Here is a 20,001-nt window from a genome sequence, read left to right as displayed (position 1 = left end):
CAACAGTACTCACACACCGGAATGGTTGATAGTTGTCAGTCACTAAAATAAAATAAAATATTTCTCAGCTGGTTGATTAGGGATGTTATTTACCCATTTTGTCTGTCTTGACACTAACCGAGGGCAATTTATATCAACGTCTCGGCTATTCGAAATGCTTCATAAAACAGTTGTTGAAAAACTTGTGTTGCATTCTGTCTCTTTTCACGTAGAACCGTTATCGTATCTGCTGACATCTGTAGCTCTTTTTATGTCCAGTGCCTTTGTTTGCAAAAGTCTGCTCAACAAAACGGTTACGCCTTTGTAAATAAATTGTATTTATTTAAAAATTAAAACACAGAACAACAAAAATTGTATATGTGCATCACTGGCTGTATTGCTTTCCTGCCAGGTAGAAATTACTTGAAGTGCGCTACAAATGTTTGATAAATGTTCTCCTTGAAATCGTGTCTTTCCACCCAACGGGTCTCGCAAATGCTTTGCATAGAAGTACCAAGTCCTTTTTTGAAAATGACGTGCCTTTTAGACGAAGCATTGGCAAATGCTACCACTTTTTTCATTGTTGAAGATGTGTTTCGACAAGACACTATTTTAGATGATGTAGCCAACAAATTATTGAATATATGATTGGAACAAGGATAGCGTTTGTCATGTATGGCTTTTTTAAAAAAGCACCTTTTGTTTCAGAAGCCATAACAGAGGAGCTATCTGTTCCGATTCCAATGCACCAAAATAAATCTATGTTGAATTTAGAACACATGTTTTCAAAAATGTTTTCTAAAGCAACTCTAGTCAACTTATGCTCTGTACTATTTTCATCTTCTAGAACCATTTCATATGCATTACAAAACGCCAAAAAGTCTACCCTTATACATCCGTCCTGCAAATATTTGATCGATAAACTAAATTGCGACACATGAGAAAGGTCTGTCGTTTCATCAAAAAGGATAGCGAAAAATCTAGCTTGCTATACGTTTGCTAAAATTTTTTCCTGAATTTCCTCTGCACAATTATTTATCAAATCGTTTTGCACTGTTTTGCTTATGTAATTCGCCTGATTCAATCCGGAATTTTAATAGCGCTCTAAAATTTACCTCAGTGCCTGCTATGCTATCATCAAAATGGGTTGATTTGATAGCCTTCCAGTAGGAATGGGGACACTGTAGTCTAGAAATTTTTTGTGGTTAGGAGCGCGTGCCAGTGTAAGTTATAGAAATGTGTAAAAATGGTGTTATCACAATATGTTTTTTATGATTCATTGTAATTTGTGGTTTGTATTTCTAGAAATGATTGCGGTGATCATTAAAAAAGGTAGAACAAGTGTTTATTTTTAGAACAGCTCTGATATAGAGAACATTAATTGGGGAAGTAGAAAAAACAAAATATGTTTTGGTGTGAAAGATTAAGGGAAGGAGAAACATTTTGTGTCTGTGAATCTGGATGGTTGGACATAAAATTTACGAATGTAATATTCTATAATGACACATTAAAATTGATGCTACAGCCAGAATATGGAAGCGAATGCGTTTTGTTTCACATTAGAAATGGTGAGACCGTATCGCCTATTCTGAGTTTTAAGTTGCAGTTTCAATCTATGCAACATGTACGGTTTAAACTTTTAGGTGAGAATATTAGTTTTCATAAAAAAAAGTAAAATGAAATGAATAAAACATAAAATTATATTATAGGAGGGGAGTTAACACTGATCGGAACGATTACACCTCATTCGAATGCTGTAAAGAGAAAAGAGGGTGAATATCCATCGCTTTGTCCATTTGGTGAGGCTGAATTACTTAATGAACCTCAAAAACTTAAAAAGAAAAAAGACAGTCATCGCATAGAAATAGAGACAGTTGAACGAGTTCATGACACATCATTTCAATCGAATGTATTTTAATATATACAAGATGAGATACGAATAAAAGATGTGAGAAAGAGAGATGAATATAGATAGAATAAAAATTATATAAAATTTAAAATTTGAGTGTAATGTTTATTAGTTTATGACAAACCTTTGGATAGCAAACATCTTTTTTTTAAAAATGTTGTTTTACTCATCAGTCTTATGTCTGCTTTTAATTTGTCCTTCATTAATTGCTACTTTGCCATTACCTGTGGATATAAATTTGAAACAAGCAAACATAACTGATCCGACAGAAACTTCCAGATTTCTATGCCTACCAGATCTTTTTGGGAGGATAAGACATTCTTGGAGGATGAGTCAATCCATTTTTACACAGATGGCTCAAAAACCATAGAAGGGGTTGTTGGAGGTGTGTACTCTGAACGACTGAAATTAAGTCTCTCATTCCGCCTTCCCAATCATTGTAGCGGGTTCCAGGCGGAACTTTTGGCGATTAAGGAAGTCTCGTCTTGGCTCAAAGAAAACGTGATTTCAACATCTGATATCCGTATTTCTCTGACAGCCAGGCCACTATCAAATCTCTGGACTCTGTCTCTACAAACTCTATAACAGTCCATAACTGTCGATCATCTCTAATGGAGATGGCGCAACAGTTTAATATTCACCTTTGCTGGGTGCCGGGCCATAGAGACATTCCAGTTAACTGTAAGGCAGATGAACTCGCCAGAAACGGTACAGTACAGCCCATCGTTTGGCAGGTACTGGCATACCAATCGCTACTTGTAAACTGTTGCTAATGCAAGACGCTGCGAGGAGGGCAGGCACCAGGTGGTGGACTTGATATAAAACGTTCAAGGTGCTTGCTCTCTCTAAGCAGATCGCTAGGAAAGCACGCCACGAGACTAGGCGTATTCTCAAATGACTTTTGCAGAAGCTGTATAGACGAGGAAGAAACGGTTCTTCATCTTCTCTGCACATGCCCTGCTCTAGCTCGAAAACGCAAGGAGAATTCTTCTTTAACGATCTAAACGATCTAAATCATATCGGTATAATCAGCCTCTCACGTTTCGTTAGGGACTCAAGCTGGTTCCATTGAGCTTAGGAGGAAGCCTCAAGATTCATGTGGTATCACAATGGGCCATGAAACTGGCCTAAGTGTGTCCGTTTCCATCTTGGACAGCCACTATAACCTAACCTAAACATAACTGACAATCCCTCTTTTTCATTGAGTTTAACTAATAATGATACTGTGCAGATAGGTTTATCGTTTCGTTTGTTAACCTTTACAAATGGTAAAAATTTGCTTAATACCACAACAACAACCGATACAACATCATTTCAAAATGATGCAACAGTGACTTTAACAACAGCAAGAACGGTGGTAAATACAATTTTGGAGGAGAAAAAAAAATAGTAACCGTAGAGGAAGGAATCGAGAGTTTTAGGCAAGACTTAATTAAAGAAGAAACTGAAATATCAGGAATTGTACAAAGTAAGGATGTTTTTTATAGACATTTCAAGCTTGAGTTTGATGAAGATAAGGCACTAACTGTTCGATGTTCGTATGATATGAATTATAATTTGGCAACTCTAAGCATTAAATGTTATGAGTATCATGAATTTGAAACTGAGAGTGTATTAAGTAATGGAGAAGTTGAGGTCTTTATGAAGGAGGGTCTCGCATACAAATCTGATATCGAATTACTGCATTTCAAATCATTAAAACAATCATACTATATGAATATCTCTTAAGAAAAAAAAATGTATAAGTTTATATATCAATAAAGATTTTTATTAAAAAAAAATTACAAAAATATTTGTCTTATTTATTAATTTTAGGTTGTTGCTAAAATTTTTCTACGCGACGCGACGACAACGGCGACCACGACTACGACCACGACGATCCCGAACGAACCTACGACGAAGACTAGAACCTATAACGTAAAGAAGGTCGTAGAAAAAATTTAGCACATTCAGCACGTATGATGCTGATACCTCCGGCCACTCAGCTTAGGGTGGGTTCAGCGAATAAATTGATATCCTAATTGAGCTGATATCGTAGGTGATCCATTAAATGGATGAGAATATAAAAATGTCAGTGACCACAGGGGTGTCTATCCTGAAATTGAGGAATAGGGCGCCAGCAATTTTTTTATAATTAAGGAAATTGCAAACCTTCGGAGCGAAACCGACGGTGAAAGAAGTTTCAATAAAAGATTAAGCCTTGGAATTAATTTTTAAAATATTTATTGTTAAGTAAATTGCCTGGGAAACCTTGCAATTAAGTAGGGCTAAAACCCAGGATCTTTTAAACAAAGAAACAAATCGATATTCAAGAAAAGATAAGATGGACCGGTAACGTTTAGCCCAAAAAAAAATGTTAACGGTTTTATTTTAAGCGGGTCACGAGTTCCGTAATTTTCGGAAATAAAGCGAACAGCCAAAGCCAAACGATAATTTTTTTTTTGAACAATGTCTCGACAACGAAATAATGTGATTCAACGGAAATAATTTTTAATCAAATAAAGCAAACTATTATACTTAGCTTATATCTCCTGCCAGATTTCCCTTCCTTCCTTAACCACTTTTTCCTCTCCTGTATCGCAAAGAGGATATCCCACCAAATCTCCAAAATTATTCTCCTTTTTCCAAATTTTCAAAAGACTTCCTCAAATTAAATTTTTTTCCAATCAAATTTCTTTCTTCCAAAATTATTCTTCTTTCAATCTATTCGATTTCGTAGCTTACAAAAAAGGGAGTTCCCAGGCTTTTTCCAAGCCTGGATGAACCCTCAACTCAGTGACTTGGGTTTCAGTCGCGTCATTTTTTCAGCAACGCTCAGCTTGTTGAGTGTGCCAACGTTGTCTTCTCTTACTCCCACTTTAATCTCCCCAGCTTAATGCAAGTCATCCCTGAATTCGCCGCGCTTTACTCTGACTTGTAGAGTGCGGGAATTCAGTGGGTGCATTCAGCCACCTAACATCCCCGATTCAATTTTGAATGAAAGAGAAACCTTGGAACTCAAGAAATTTGATTGTTCACACTTTGCATTATTCCTCACCGAATTTCCCAGCAAAACGAATATAATTGTGGAAACTTGATGGAAATTAGTAAGTTTCGATTAATAACAATTGTGGGAAGAGAAATGTGGCAGAAGTTTGCTACACGCGTTTTAAAGTTATTTCGTTTGACTTTCGCGCAGATTTGGGGAAATAGGGACTTACGTTATAGTTCCATCTTGTACATTTAAGTATAATGAGGGTGTTAAAGTTGGGCTCGAAGCCATTCTCCCATGGAGTAACTTCGTCATTCGGAGACCAAGTGTCGAACGTGCCAATTTTGGTTTACTGGAGTCAGACCATCCGTCTGACACTTATGGTGGTAATTATGCTCATTCTTTGGGGACTGGCTGTCACCCGATCTTAGTATTTGACCAGACCGCCCGTCTGTCACCTTAGTTAAAGTGGAAAATCGACATCCATGATAATGTTTCTTTCCAAAGTACTGAGAGAGTGAACCGATGGCTGATGGACCATGGCTGCCCCTCTCTCTCTCAGTAGATTGAAGGAAACACCTGTAGGAATGGAGGAGGGAGGAACAAGTATTTGGATGACGGAGAGAATGATTCTTGTCGCGGTAATTTTTACCGTGACAAGGTATAGGAATCCAAGAGTTGTGATCGTATGAAAAGCCGAGCCATTTAACAAATAATCGATCTTTTTTCCTTTGAAGCACTTCCTCGACTTGATATGTATCGGGGAACTTAGTTTTCTGTAGTTCAAGCTCATAAAACCCTCCTTTAATGGGATGTCCTTGGTGATCTTCCAATAGGTACGTTATTGGATTTGAGCGTTGCACTTTGGCTATCTTAAAGATTTCTGTGGTCCAATTCGGTGTGTATCCTTTATCGAAAACATGTTTGTATTTACTAATTCTGACAAAATCCCCGGTTTTAAACTTTGGAGTAATATGTATTTTGATGTGATAATAGATCTTGGATAGTAATATTTTTTCATTTGCAGCATTGATTTCAGATGGTTTCATATTTATCGTACGATGTTTGGAATTATTGTAAGTTTTTGTTAGTTGTTCTATAATATCAATCCAACGATATGAACCATTTAAACTAAATTCTTTCCACATCCTAGTTTTCAAGGTACGATTAAATCGTTCAACAATGGAAGCTTTGAGAACACTAAATGTAGAGTAATGATTGATTTGAAACTTTTTTATAAGTTTTTGAAACGATGCATTGAAAAATTCTTTTCCATCAACTGTTTGTAAATTTTTGGGTGACTACCTTTATTAAATATATTTTCCATAGCCTGAGTGACACTCGTTCCTGTTTTATTTTTAATAGAAGCCGTCCAAGCAAATTTAGAAAATGTATCAATAACTGTGAGAAGATATCGATAATTTTCGTTTTCGGGTGAATACACAACCATCTCGACTAGGTCGGCTTGCCATAAATCATCTAGACCCTTAATAATTAGGGGAGAGTGGGGCACATTTGAACATTTTTTGCTTTGGCAGCTGCTGGAACCATACATGTTCGATTTATTGATGAGTAAAGCTTTTTTACATAGAACAATGCTATTGAACTGCGATTTCAAATAATATTTGGTTCATTTATGAACATATTTTTATTAAATTTTAATTTTTAACCAATATACATGCTTACGTTCAAAAGTGCCCCATGTATGGGGCAGTTTTGAAATTGGAAGGGGCACTTTTGAACAGCAGTATTATTTCGTTTTAGTGATTGAATAACACTTTAAATTTTTACTGTTTTTATTAGTTTTATTAGTAAATGGATAAAAAAAACTTAAACAATAAAAAATGACATCACATTCAAGGAATCAAAAAGTAACAAAAAATCATAAAAAATAAAATTTATACTTCAATTATCACATTCATTAGTTGAAAGACAACAACAAAAACTTATTTAAACATAACATAGAAAACATAGAATATAGTATATTATTTAGAGTAGAATAATTTATCTTCAACCCAACCGGTATTTTGAAAAATCAAATGCAAACGATAAAAATGCGGATGTTCTAGATGTACCTGGGGCATTATTTGGTTCAGGCATCTTGGCTTTAATTTCTATCCCGCTTATAATGGAGCTGTCTTCGAGATCAGGAAAAAAGAACTTGAAGGATTCAGGCTTCTTTTTCATAAAATCAACTCTGTACATATTTCCATTTTTTTCTTTGATTTTGCCTACAAAAGCTAGTTTTTTATTGTTCTTTTCATTGGAGCATTCTGCCAAAATGAAATCGCCTTGATTTAAATTCTCATAACTCAAATCAAATGATTCCTCGTTTTCTACTTTTTCTGTTACTTGTAGTTCTTCAAACGAAGAATCGTTTGCAAAATCGAAATCAAGATCGGTGTCATCATTAACTGAGAAGCTTTCTTCTGAACCCGAGCTAGATTCTATTAAGTTCTTAGCTTTGGTTTGCGGTTTGGAGGTTTTAAGGCGTTTAATTAAAGGCAGAATTGGTGTTTTTTTTCAGACTCTTTTGGCGTTTTATATAGGCATCTTCAATTTCATTTTTTTCAGGGGTTTCGGTAAGTATCCGCGACTTTCCTTTCTTTCGGCCTCCAGTTGTGGTTTTCCTTGGGGCAGCTTTCGGATAAGGCCTTGCAATTTCAGGTGAAATTATGTCAGTGGGTGTTGTAATCATATTATGAGCTGGAAAATCGGCTTCATTCGACAGTGGTTCAATATTTTCATTCGTGACTTCAGCAGACTCAGGCAATTTTCGATTTGTGACCTCTGAACATTGAAAGTCTTCTTCAGTGAATGCACTCCTTGAAAATGGAAAAATGCCTGGCTTAGCAAAGCCAGAGGTTATATTCTTTTGAGTAAAGAAAGCCATGTACGCAGTGTTTGCAATAGCTGGAAGATCGTGTATTCTTATTGTTTTGCCGGGATTGTTAAGTAGCCAGTCGTTTTGTGCTATCGATAATTTTTGCTTGAAGGGTCCCAAAACAGCAATATCAAGAGGCTGAAGGCGATGAGTGCAATGGGGAGGAAAATTAACTAGGACTATACCATGATCACGGGAAAAGTTAATGGCATCAATTGTGCAATGGCTTTCATGATTGTCCAATAAAAGTAATATCATGTCTGATTTAGTGCATCTTGTGGATTTCTGAATGTGCTCAAGAACTTTAACAAAAAGTCCTCCAGTCATCCAACCACTAGTTGGGCTGTTAGCGTAACCAACGCTACCAGTTGGTGCTCCATTAAGCATTGTGTCATGAAATCTAGCCCGCGGAAATATGAACACGGGAGGTATAGTATTACCAATTGCACTTACAATAGCACACATAGTAATTAATTGGCCCCTCTCAGCAGAAACAGATTGTCCAACCTGTTTTTGCCCTTTTTGTGCAATGACGTTTGGAGCTTGAACTACTGTAGTGACCCCGGTTTCATCCAAATTGAAAATCCGATCAGCTGTAAAGTTAAACTTACCGAGTGCTCTCTCATAATTTGAATGAAATTCTTCAAGATTCTTCTGGTTAAAACTAGTAGCCCTTGACAAACTTGTATTCTCTGGTTTTCGTATTGAAAGCGCTGAGTGACGCTTCATAAAGCCATAAATCCATTCAATTCCAGCCATTTGATTTTCCCTCCATGCTTCGGGACATTTTTGCAACAATGTGGCGTATTCAAAAGCTAATACTCGAGCTTGAATTTTGGTCAGTCCGTAATTCATCTTCGAGCTTCGTATCAAATATTTTTCAAGCATCTTTTCTTCACCATTAGTAAAAACTTGCTGTGTTGAATATTTGCTTGAAAATTTTAAGCTCTGTGGCTCCTTATTACTTTTTAACTTTTTAATACGGTAATACAATGTAGTTGGCAATATTCCGAAGGCAGCAGCAGCCCCTCTTAACGACATTGTTTTATCCAAAACTGCTGTTATGGCACTTTTAACATCATCTTCATTGACTACTGTGAACCCATTTATTGACTAAAATACAGTGAAAGATCAAAAAATATGTGGAAGAAACTGATCGGGGCAGTTTTGAACATGTTCAATCGTGCCCCAACACACTTGTTCAAATCTGCCCCAACTGTTGCAAAGCCATAAAATTTTGTAAAACTTCTTTACTAAAACATATTAATTTAATAACTCACCGTGATTTGGTTCCAAATTTATTTACTGTTAAAAAAATTTAGTTCCCGGTTTTATATCGCGCACTAAAATTTGTACACACCCTTACAACTAAAAAACCAAATATACCGCACAAGCACTAAAAAACCACCTTCCACCTATAAATCTGAAAGCCGACTGAAAAAAGCACGGAACGTCAATGACGTTTAAGGATACATTGTTGCCAGTTTAAAATATTGAATCACTTTTGAAAAACAGTAATAAACTAAAATTTTATAAGCAGTGTTCAAATGTGCCACGTGTTCAAATGTGCCCCACTCTCCCCTATTCGTCTTTTTGGAAAATTCCTTCGAGCAGGCTTATGTATGTAGTTCTTCAACAACGTTTCTTTGGCTCATCTTTTTATTGAATGATTAAAACAAAGTATTTGTTCATGCATTTTATTAATTAAAAATATTTCTATATAATAACTACAAGTTTAAGTCATACTATTTCAATCTTTTTTATACAAAGACATCAGTTTTCTCAAATTTTTCAACTACTCCATATTGGATGTATTCTTTAAGTTGTTCGTATGTTTCATCAACATATTTTTTGGTAGCAGCGTCTTCCTGTTCTTGTGGTTCTTGAACATTTTTTAACCGTTTTAAGTGTATGTTGTAATCTCCGCTTTCTGTTTTGAGGAATCCCTTCCCAGCTGGTCCAGGCAAACCTCGCTCTCCCTGTACACCTGGTGGTCCCTGCTCTCCTTGTTTTCCTCTTGGTCCTCTGGGTGAGGTACTATTTGAGAAACTACCAAATTTATCAACACTCATCTTTTATTATTATTATTCGATAATATTGGCTTCTTTAAGTTCTTCAATGATTGAAATAATTTCGTTAGAGTGATTGTTGTGTCCAGCTTGTTGTGAACCAATAAGAAGTCTCAATCGATCTACTAGTTCATTGGGATCGTCCCAAAAGATATAGTCTTTTTCAAATTTGATAATTGCATTATTCCACTTCCTGAAGATATTTGTAGTGCTGAAGATGATGGCGATGGAGTATTAGAAGTATTTGTTCTTAATCCGAATAATTTACTTATAATTTTTGTATACTTATAACCTCTATTGCCGTGTACTTGTCTCTGTGAATTATGATCAATTCTATGAGCATTAGTGTCATGTAATATAGTCCTGTAATTTTTTAAATCTTCATTGGTGTAAACTTGTTTATCAGGGTTTTTCTTAAATATAAGCTCATATAACCCATTTGTTCCTTCGAAGGTTTTATTTTTAATTTCTATATCTTTTTCGATAAGGTTGAACTCACTATTACCGATGTACATTTTTCCATCTTTTGAATGTACACCATACGTTTTATGAAAGGTGTTGGAATTATTTAGAAATAAATCTATATATTTTGTAGGTGTGTTCTGCAAAGCTACTATGGCTTGACTTGTTCTTTGTTCTTTTTGGAGTAGTATTACTATCGACGGACAAAATTGGTGAATCATCATCATCATCAATAGAAGTTTTGGGGATGGTGAATTCTTCATGAAAATGTTTCTTCTTAATGTTCAAAATTGAGTTTTATTTTCTTTAAAGGACCATTTATAAGGTTAAGTTGATCTTGTTTGATATTTGATTTTTTTACTAATTCGTGTAGTGGTTTCGTAAGAGGTTCCCTATCGATCTTAAGAGCTTTGTATTTCTTTCGTAGAGCATCTGTAGTTTTAATTAATTCCTTTGTTAGTTTTACATCTATATTCATCGTAATGTAAACATTTATTTCTTCCTACAGAGGCAAGTGGTTAATAAGTTTCGAAGTTGTTGAAGGAATCGCTCAAAAAGTTTTAAACTGATTTTGATATTGAGATTGCTGATATTAACTGAAGAATACTGGGTCTCAATCTGGGTGGAACTGCTTTTTACTGCTACTATCTGCTCGCTGTACTGCTCTGTACTGTTCTCATAGAAAATTTTGTATTTAATTCGTCCTCGATCTAATGAGAATGCTTATTTTTCTAAAGACAAAGAAGAATTAAAACTTTCGATTTTTAAACTGCAGTGGAGAGTACCACACATTACCTTATCTGATTCGAATAAACTTATATTATTGAAAAAAATACAATCAAATCCAATTCAAATTCATTTTCGAAATAAGGAAATGTACGAATATCCAACATTACGTATTGTTTAATACTTCATGATCGCATAATTGAGTACAATCCATTGACTGGAGAAGTTAACAAACTTATTTAAATCTTTTTTTCTCCAGAACCTGAAGGGAGCTTCACGGATGTTATACTTAAATTGAAATCAGCAGTGCTCAGACCTGTAGAATTACTTTGGAAGATTCTACTGACCATCTCCCAAATGTCGCTAAATTTAATGGCGGAACAGTCTTTAAAGTTGATCCAACCGCTACCCCGTTCGGTTGTAATGAACCGCTGGTGAAATCTCCGTCCTATACCACCGTTACAACCCCAGGCCTACAGATGCATGAGGCTGATCCGGGCAGCAGGAAGGAGAGGGTGTTCAGGCTACGGTAGCTTGGGATGCTTGCTTTAGCACGATCTAGCTCGTCGGTGGTCGGGGTTCTTGCTACCGTAACACTGAACCGTTGTTACGCAACTTCATGCCGGAGAGAGTATGAACGTAGTATCGGAGGTTCAACAATAAAAAAAAAATCGTTGAGCCCGAATTCTTCAATGTGGGAACCAGGGGTGTGTGATTCAGATAGGGGGAGGGTTAAAGTTGTTAATAACCCCTTTTTGGAGGTTTTATCCCACCCTATATGTGACCTAGGACACCATACCTTGGCTACTGCTTCCTCCGTATTATGCAGTAGCCCCTAACCGGGTAGAGTTTCCAGCTTACCAGATTCTAATCTTCACCATCGTCATCCTTCAACGTGTCACTCCACCTCTGACTTCGGGTTTAGTGCTTCATGCTATCCTAAATGGAAAAAAAAAGCAAATAAAAAAAGAATTCCACTTCCCAAGGACATAACTCGATTTCACTCAATCCATACCGCTCAATGGACGATAAAAAGAGGGAAGATCAATTTAAGATACTATTTTTACCCTACAACCCATACCTTGTTTTTTGTTTCATTAACCTATTTGGGGTTATTCCACACCCCACAACTTTCAAGTAATATTATGTCAAAAAGAAAACACGAATGATATAAATTGTTGTATTTTTATTAATAACACATTCTTTTTAAACACTTATAACAAAAAATTGGGCTTAGTAATTCAAACTTAAGTGTTAAAAATTAATAATAAGAAAAACCAAAAAAGTATAACGAATTTAAGGAGTCTTTCAAAAATCTAGAAATGATTGGTGCTTAAAGGCGTAAGTCACCAAAATTGTTGAGAATCTGAAAAAAGACAAATGTTACAATAAATATTTGCATTGAAGAGTTATAGTTTCAAAATATTACCATTATATTTTTAAGCATTCTTTTTAGCCAAAAACTTACAGCTGGTGCATATTTCCATGCGATGTTCAGCGCAAATGTGTCTATCGCATGTTTTGCAGACTGTTTTTGTCTTTTTGTCTTTCATTCTTGGGCACAAAAAGCATCTTCCTTGTTTTGCCTTTTTCGAAGGAGGTTCTTGGCCTTCGTCTTTATCAATAACTTCATGGGCTTCGCCCGAAGCATTCATGAAAATTTTAACTATATTGGTCCTCAAATGAATGCTTATTTTTTGGCCTAAGCGTTTTTTCATATATGGTTTTGCCAAAAAGAAACCCAGATTATGCAAAAAAATACTTCGTTTTTGTTTTTTGTTTTTGTAGTTGTTCCCAAGATTATATAACACCATTGAGTTTATACCGGTTTGGTCAAGCATGCCAAAAAAATATCTGAGCGGCCATCTCCGTGTTTTTCGTGCTACACTATAAGTGTGCACAAGTTGATCAAAAGTATCAACACCTCCCTTAGTGCTGTTATAGAAATTTATAATTTCCGGTTTTTTCGATTGTGGATCAACTGTCTTTCCCTTATGTAATGAAGAGATAAGCACCACTCCTTTTCCTTTTTTTCCACCAAAGTCATTTTATCCTTGAACGCAAACTGGGATGAAAGGATTTCTTTTTTCCTATTAGGCAAAAATAATGGTGGAATCTCAGCCTTGTTTTTGCGTAGCGTTCCTACAACAGTGAGTTTATGTCTAGAAAGCATTTCTTCAACCAATTGTATGGATGTAAACCAATTATCCATTGTTAGGTTTCTACCAGTCCCATGGATACTCTCGGTTATTTTTTTAACAATTTGGAGTGGTATAGGATCATTCGAAATTCTTATTTCTTTTCCAATATATTGAATTGCCGAGACCATGTAATAAGTGCGTGAATCGCACATCGTTATTATTTTTATACCATACTTATCTGGTTTAGATGGAATGTAAATTCGAAAAGGACAATTCCCTCGGAATCCTAACAGCTGTTCGTCGATTGTGCAGTATTCATGGGGCGTATAGTATTTTGTAGAGTTAAAACAAAATTTTTCCCATATTAGTCTTATTGGTGATAGTTTGTCTGCTCGATCTCTAGTCTCTCGATCGTCAAACCTTATGCAGTTAGTGAGGAACTCAAATCTGTTCTGTCCCATAATCGCTTGAAAAATAGGGGAACAATTGATTGACCACATATATTTTATGGCTCTCCGAGATTGCTTTTGAACTCCAGCAATATAAAGTAGACCTATAAGTGCCCGAATTTCATCAATGTTTGTGTCACCGTTGTATTTTGAAGTTGAAGCTGCCGTAGAAGTGGAGGAGGATGTTGACGCAGAATTTTGTCTTTGAACACCAATCTCAATATTTGTGTTGAAAACAATAGTTTCTAATATTGTGGAATCAAAAAGGAGGTCCCAAGCTTCAACCTCGGGTTTCACAAATTTTGCAGCATCCTTACAGCCGGGAACTTTTAGGACAATGTTTCGAGAAGCCGTTCTGCCACTGGATGAATGTGGTTGGACTGTCCACCGGAAACCTTTTTTTCCCAACAGAACCCCTTCGTGATGCCGTGTTTCTGAGATCTCTTCTTCTTCACAATCACTGGCAGACATTTCATCATCTTCTTCTGAATCGATTTCCATGTTATCATCAGAAAATTCAACATGCTCATCATCGTCTTCAACATCAATGTCAAGAAGTAGTTGTCTTATCTCATTTTCCATGTCAGACATTTTGCTTAACCTTTTTCAATTTTCTTAACAAATTCCAATATTTTACTTTCCAAAACTAAAACAAAAAGCACTCATTTACTTACCGAAAACGCGAAATAAATTTTTACACAAAACCTTCATTGAAAAAAAAACTTGCGTAAACCTATTTGGGGTACCTGTACACCCCACTGATCAAGATATACACGCAATGAAGAAAGAAAGCAAACTAAATTGGTTTGGGTTATAAAGAAACAATGAAAAAAATAAAAGTCATGACAATCCGTTATAATTTTGTCCACTACAAAAAAATATACAGGCAATATAAAATTAAAGTGGGGTTCCTACGCACCCCGTATGGGTTCTAGGGTTTATTATGGGCGAAAAAAATAACAATGAAATTCAAAAAAAAAGGTAATATTAAACTAGATATTTAAATGTCGATGGAAAACAATAAAAAAAATATTAACTTTTAAAAAAAATATTTATTATAATTATTTTTGTCAGTTGGCAACCATGTTATGTATTCTACATTAAAGTCTTTTGATTTTATTCTATTTTTATTAACTTTCCTAAAAAACTTGTAATATTCGAACAATCGTTGGCAACCATGAAAGAATTTAAAAAAAAAACTTTTAATATTTTGTCGTCGTTGGTGTATTGAAATTTGTTTCTTTTCTTCTTAAAGCATCTCTTTTTAAATGTTGTTATTTAAATGAGATTTACTTTTTGTATTTAGCTACTATTTATTTAATTATATTTTTTTTATATACGTGTTCCAACAAAACAATTTAAAATATTCTGATGATATATACATATATGTACTTAATTGACTTACTTGGATTTGTTGCCGCCAATGTAGTGCACCACCTTGGTTTCCTCCTTTTATTTTTCACTGGGAAAGAAACTAATTCAACAAAAGCAAAGAAATATTTTAACATGTTTTGATGACACTTTTTTTTGTTTACTCTATTATTAAATTCTTTTTTTTTTCGATTAATTTTAAAATTCTTTCAGGTAAGTACAGTTTATAGCTATACATATTTTTTTTCAAATTTTTTTCAGATTACAAAATTTTTTTTTTTTTGGTTAATTATTATTTATACTATCTTTTTTTCAAAAACTCTGTTTTTTTACTATACAAATTCTATAATTTACACATATACACCACGTCGGACAAGCAAGATACATAATACAATTAGGGAAAGGGGGGAAGTACGCAGAAAATCGAAAGGTAGGGAGGTGAGTATCACAAGGGAGAAATTTCACGGGGTTGTTCCGGTTGGTGATCCTCCAGGTGAGTACGATGATCACAGGTAAGTAGGTTGGTTGTTGTTTCCTAATTGGTAATTTCCGATTATCTTTTTTTTGTAGGTAAGTATCCCTTTTTTTATTTTAAATGGTTTTCCGCAGGTAAGTATCACTGGGTTTTCTTTTCTATATATATTTTTTTTACTTTAAATTTTTTTTAGGCAGGTAAGTATCAATTTTTTTCCAGCAGGGAAGTATTCATTTTTTTTTTCGCAGGTAAGTACACTGGGTTTTTTTCTATGTTTTTTATTAATTTTTTTAGCAGGTAAGTACAAGGGTTTAATTTTTCTTTCGGCAGGGGAATATCACTGGGTTTTTTTTTCTATACATATTTTTTTTTTACTTTAAATTTTCTTTAGGCAGGTAAGTATCAATTTTTTTCAACAGGGAAGTATTCATATTTTTTCAGCAGGTAAGTATTAAATTTTTTCGCAGGTAAGTACACTGGTTTATAATTTTGTACTTTTATTTTTTTCTATACTTAATTTTCTTTTCGGGTAGGTATTCATATATTATTCACTAGGTTGGGTACTAAAACCAAAACTAATTTTATTTTCTCTTTTTTTTTGTTCTTTAAAATTTGTTCACTAGTTTGTCTTTATTTCTTTTTTTTTTGTTCTACTTTTATTACTAACAAGAATCACGTAATCCTCTTATAATAAAAGGATCAACCAGAGACCGAACCGCACTGCTTTATATTTCAAGATCAACTGTCTAACTCTTAACTAATTATAGTAACTGCAGGTTCTAACTTTCTCCACTCTCACTCTTGCGGGATAATCATCCCACCTACGTAGCGGTCAATTCCTACAGTTCGAGGTCGTGGTATATAAATCATGCCATCAATTCTAACATCAATTCTAACAGTTAGACTGAGTTAGGTACCTACATATTATGTAAGCTAATATGTATCGTATTCATAATTTATTTTCTCAGTTAAACGGAGGTTTGTATAGAGACAAAAAAAAAGACTTAGTTATATAATGAGTTTAGGTGTGCAATATTATCATTGCGTTATTATATTTGCTATCTATTATTATAGTCTGGGCTATAAAGTTCATTATTTTGTTATGTGTGTTTTATTATTATTATTATTATTATTATTATTATTATTATTATTATTATTATTATTATTATTATTATTATTATTATTATTATTATTATTATTATTATTATTATTATTATTATTATTATTATTATTATTATTATTATTATTATTATTATTACTATTATTATTATTATTATTGTTATTATTATTATTATTATTATTATTATTATTATTATTATTATTATTATTATTATTATTATTATTATTATTATTATTATTATTATTATTATTATTATTATTATTATTATTATTATTATTATTATTATTATTATTATTATTATTATTATTATTTTAAATATTATTAGAGATTATTATATTAAGGTATTATTATGTTAGTTACTTTTTATTTATTCTTATGGGTAGGGTTGCCAAGTTATTCAATTGGGTATTAATTGTTTTAAGATTTTTTTTGTATATATATAAATATATTGAGGTGCAGTTTCCTACACGGTAGAAAAACTCTTTCCGCTAAAAGTTATTCCCACTTTATCAAGGGGATCCAGATCTTTCAAAGCATATTTGAACATGCCGTTCAAACCTTCCTGGATTTTCTTCCGTTCAAACCAAACCTTTTAATCCTCGTCACCATTTCGTCTATTATTTCAAATCGCTATACAAATGGGTGAAAAAGAAAAGAGTGAAAGTGAACAAAAACCTTAATTGCTTGAAATAGTAGCGAGGAATAACAAAATATTCTCTTTCTTTCTCAATCCTTCGAAACAAACAAACAAGCAGGTATAGAAAAAAAAACTTTAAACATTTGTATTTAATTTTTTTTATTTTAACAAAAATCTTTTTTTTTTTAATAAAAAGAGTTGTAAAATAAACTTTTCTGTGACTGCACAAAGTTATTCATTACCTCCTCCTCGTCTTTTTTATGATTGTTGGTGTTGTTGTTATTATTGTTGTTACTGCTGCTGCTACTGCTGTCATTGATACTGTTGTTGTTGTTGATGTTGCTGTCATCGCTAATGGTACTATTGCTACTTTCTTTTTCATGAAAATCTATCTCAAAGGTTGATTCGTGAGGAGCTACGACCTCCAAGCAAAGTTTAGGTAGCTCCCGTATTTCTTCCTCACCGAAGGAGTCGGCACACCTTTTTGGTAAAAAGACGTAACACTCCTTCAGTTCGAGACACAGCTGTTGTCCGTAGCGCGTGGTGCACTTCTTGGCACCCACAATCGCATTTTTTTTTAAGTGTTAGCTTCTTCATGCTGACCAATTGTTTGGTAACGATCCTGGAGTTCGCCTTGATTTTGTTTAAAATTGAAGACAAAATTTTTAAATTTTTTTTAAGTTTAACCACTTGCTTTTCTTTACTTTGTCAAGAGTGACTGAATTCAATAGTTGAGTATACCCTGATTTTATACTTACGAAAAAAGTATAGACAGTGAGCTTAATCTGTATATGTGTGTTTTTTTTTTTTGATAAAATGTTACTTTACCAAATTTTTTTTTTAAGTCAAACGGATATTTGATTGCTACATTTGAAATTCTTTTAATTATTTCAAACCTCAATAATTCTGATAAAAACAAATAAAGTCAATATTTATATGAAACCACTTAGAACAAAATATAAAACGGATGTACTTCCCACAAAAAAAAAAAAACAATATGTTTCCCATGGATATTTGTTTTTTCTTTTTACATTCTTTAAGTATTTTAATCCGCAGTATTTCTGATAAAAACAAAATAAAGACACATGTTCAATGTTTGTCTTTTTGGTATTATAATTATTTTCTTTAATCTGTGAAATTCCCATACATATTTTTATGAAACCACAGTTTCTATTTATGACAAAATATAGAACAGCTGCGGTTCCGACAAAAATATCTTTCCAGCGGACATACGATTTTTTTTCTTTTTTTACATTCTTTAAGTATTCATACCAGAAAAAAAGAATGGAAGACTATATATGTATGCAGGCATATAAACCCATTAAACAAAATACAAACCACAAATTACAATGAATCATAAAAAACATATTGTGAAAACACCATTACACATTTCTATAACTCACACTGGCACGCGCTCCTAACGGCAAAACATCAATACTGATAAGACATACACATACACAACCACCGCGCCTCACCCACTATCCACAAAGGCTGCCGACCTCTTTGCCACGCGCTCCTAACCACAAACAATTCCCAGACTACAGTGTCCCCATTCCTACTCCTTCCATCATCTCTATGACCACGTAGAGGTATATTTTGTCGACCACACATAATTACGGTCTTGACTATGGGTTTCAATCTGTCCCTGTTTTCTTTAACTTGCTCTAACCTTTGCTCATTCACCTTGTTTAAAATGTCCGCCTCAGGATTGTGATAAGTTTTTAGAAAATGTTTACCTGCCTCAACGGATATTTGGTGGTATTGATTTCGTTGGTATATTAACAAAGCACCGATCTCACCAAGCAAATCATCAAACATTTTTAACGGTTCCTTCACAAGCCGCTTTAGAGCTGTCTTTGCTTGGAAACCAACTCCAGGCGCTATGTAAAATAATGCGCAAAACTTACAATAGAGGTTTTCATCTTTATCAGACAAAACCAACCAATGGAACTTTCCGAGATGTAATCTTTGTGCGAATTATTTTGTTTGTTTTCCTTTTTTCATAACTATTAGCCCGGGAGCCAGCGTCACTCATTTTTGAAAGATTTGATAATGGATGAATTTATTTTTTTGGGGCAGTTTTTACATTAGAAAAACATAAAATCGATGCCTGCAGGCGCACCCGTGGTGCATTAATTTACAATTAATTTTCAAAGTTGTAAAAAAACCGAGGTCACATGTCTAACATGATAAGACTTGAAACCGGTCTAGAACGTTAGTTGGCACTGCCTTGAGAAAGAAAAACCATGCCTGCCACCTGGACAGTGGGGCGAAGTTATCCTGCCGCTGACCTAAAGTTGTAAAAAAAACCGTCAAATTGTTATATGTGATAAGGGCTGAAGTATGTTTAGATAGGTAGTTTGACATTTAAAATTGAGGAAAAACCATGCCTGCCGCTTGCGTCCCGGGGAGAAGTCGCCGGCAGGATCGAAAATAGTCGCACTGTCGCATACTGTATACAATCCAAAAATATTTTGTTTTTGGGTAGAAATCTGGGAGAGAAACAATGTTTTGATGAATTTTGTAGACCTTTTAATAAAGAACACTGAAAAAATAATGTCAGCTCTAAAAGTCTAATACCACTCCAAAAAAGGGGGCAAAGAGGGGAAAAACACCCTTTTTAATCTACTTTATCAAAACGTCTAAAAAAGTAAAAGTATATTAAAATATACCTATACTTTGCATTAATATATACCTCATAACAATTATACCAGAAAAAGGGTAAGGAGGGGGGGGGAATCACCTTTTGGTGTTACCTGGCATAAGATCTTTACAAAACAAATAAGTTTCAAAACATTTTTGTGTGTG

The 20,001-nt window shown here is 34.1% G+C and overlaps 3 protein-coding genes across 3 annotated transcripts; 1 reads left to right on the top strand and 2 right to left on the bottom strand.

Annotated features, from left to right (window-relative positions):
* Positions 1-1,178: 1,178 nt before the first annotated feature.
* On the top strand, positions 1,179-1,930 carry LOC129943469 (uncharacterized). The gene is made up of 2 exons (XM_056052952.1): positions 1,179-1,622; positions 1,689-1,930. The coding sequence occupies exons 1-2, from the start codon at positions 1,385-1,387 to the stop codon at positions 1,895-1,897; spliced, it is 447 nt and encodes a 148-aa protein (XP_055908927.1). The 5' UTR covers positions 1,179-1,384; the 3' UTR covers positions 1,898-1,930.
* Positions 1,931-7,353: 5,423 nt separating this feature from the next.
* On the bottom strand, positions 7,354-9,815 carry LOC129941699 (uncharacterized). The gene is made up of 2 exons (XM_056050404.1): positions 9,543-9,815; positions 7,354-8,856 (listed from the first exon to the last, which is right to left on the bottom strand). Exons 1-2 carry the CDS (start codon positions 9,813-9,815, stop codon positions 7,354-7,356), a joined length of 1,776 nt encoding a protein of 591 aa, XP_055906379.1.
* A 3,133-nt stretch (positions 9,816-12,948) lies between these two features.
* On the bottom strand, positions 12,949-14,181 carry LOC129941691 (piggyBac transposable element-derived protein 4-like). Its single transcript, XM_056050391.1, has one exon. It carries the CDS (start codon positions 14,179-14,181, stop codon positions 12,949-12,951), a length of 1,233 nt encoding a protein of 410 aa, XP_055906366.1.
* Between the last annotated feature and the right edge of the window lie 5,820 nt (positions 14,182-20,001).

Source organism: Eupeodes corollae, chromosome 1 (assembly GCF_945859685.1).
Source record: "Eupeodes corollae chromosome 1, idEupCoro1.1, whole genome shotgun sequence".
Lineage (NCBI taxonomy): Eukaryota > Metazoa > Arthropoda > Insecta > Diptera > Syrphidae > Eupeodes > Eupeodes corollae.
This window is presented reverse-complemented; position numbering and strand designations above follow the sequence as displayed.

Excerpts from the sequence above, each read along its gene's own strand:
- LOC129943469 (XM_056052952.1), top strand. The coding sequence starts at position 1,385 with ATGTTTTGGTGTGAAAGATTAAGGGAAGGAGAAACATTTTGTGTCTGT. Across the intron at positions 1,623-1,688 it reads TGTACGGTTTAAACTTTTAG|GAGGGGAGTTAACACTGATC; the intron begins GTGAGAATATTA and ends ATTATATTATAG.
- LOC129941699 (XM_056050404.1), bottom strand. The coding sequence starts at position 9,815 with ATGAGTGTTGATAAATTTGGTAGTTTCTCAAATAGTACCTCACCCAGA. Across the intron at positions 8,857-9,542 it reads AAGAATACATCCAATATGGA|TCAATAAATGGGTTCACAGT; the intron begins GTAGTTGAAAAA and ends ACTGTATTTTAG.
- LOC129941691 (XM_056050391.1), bottom strand. The coding sequence starts at position 14,181 with ATGTCTGACATGGAAAATGAGATAAGACAACTACTTCTTGACATTGAT.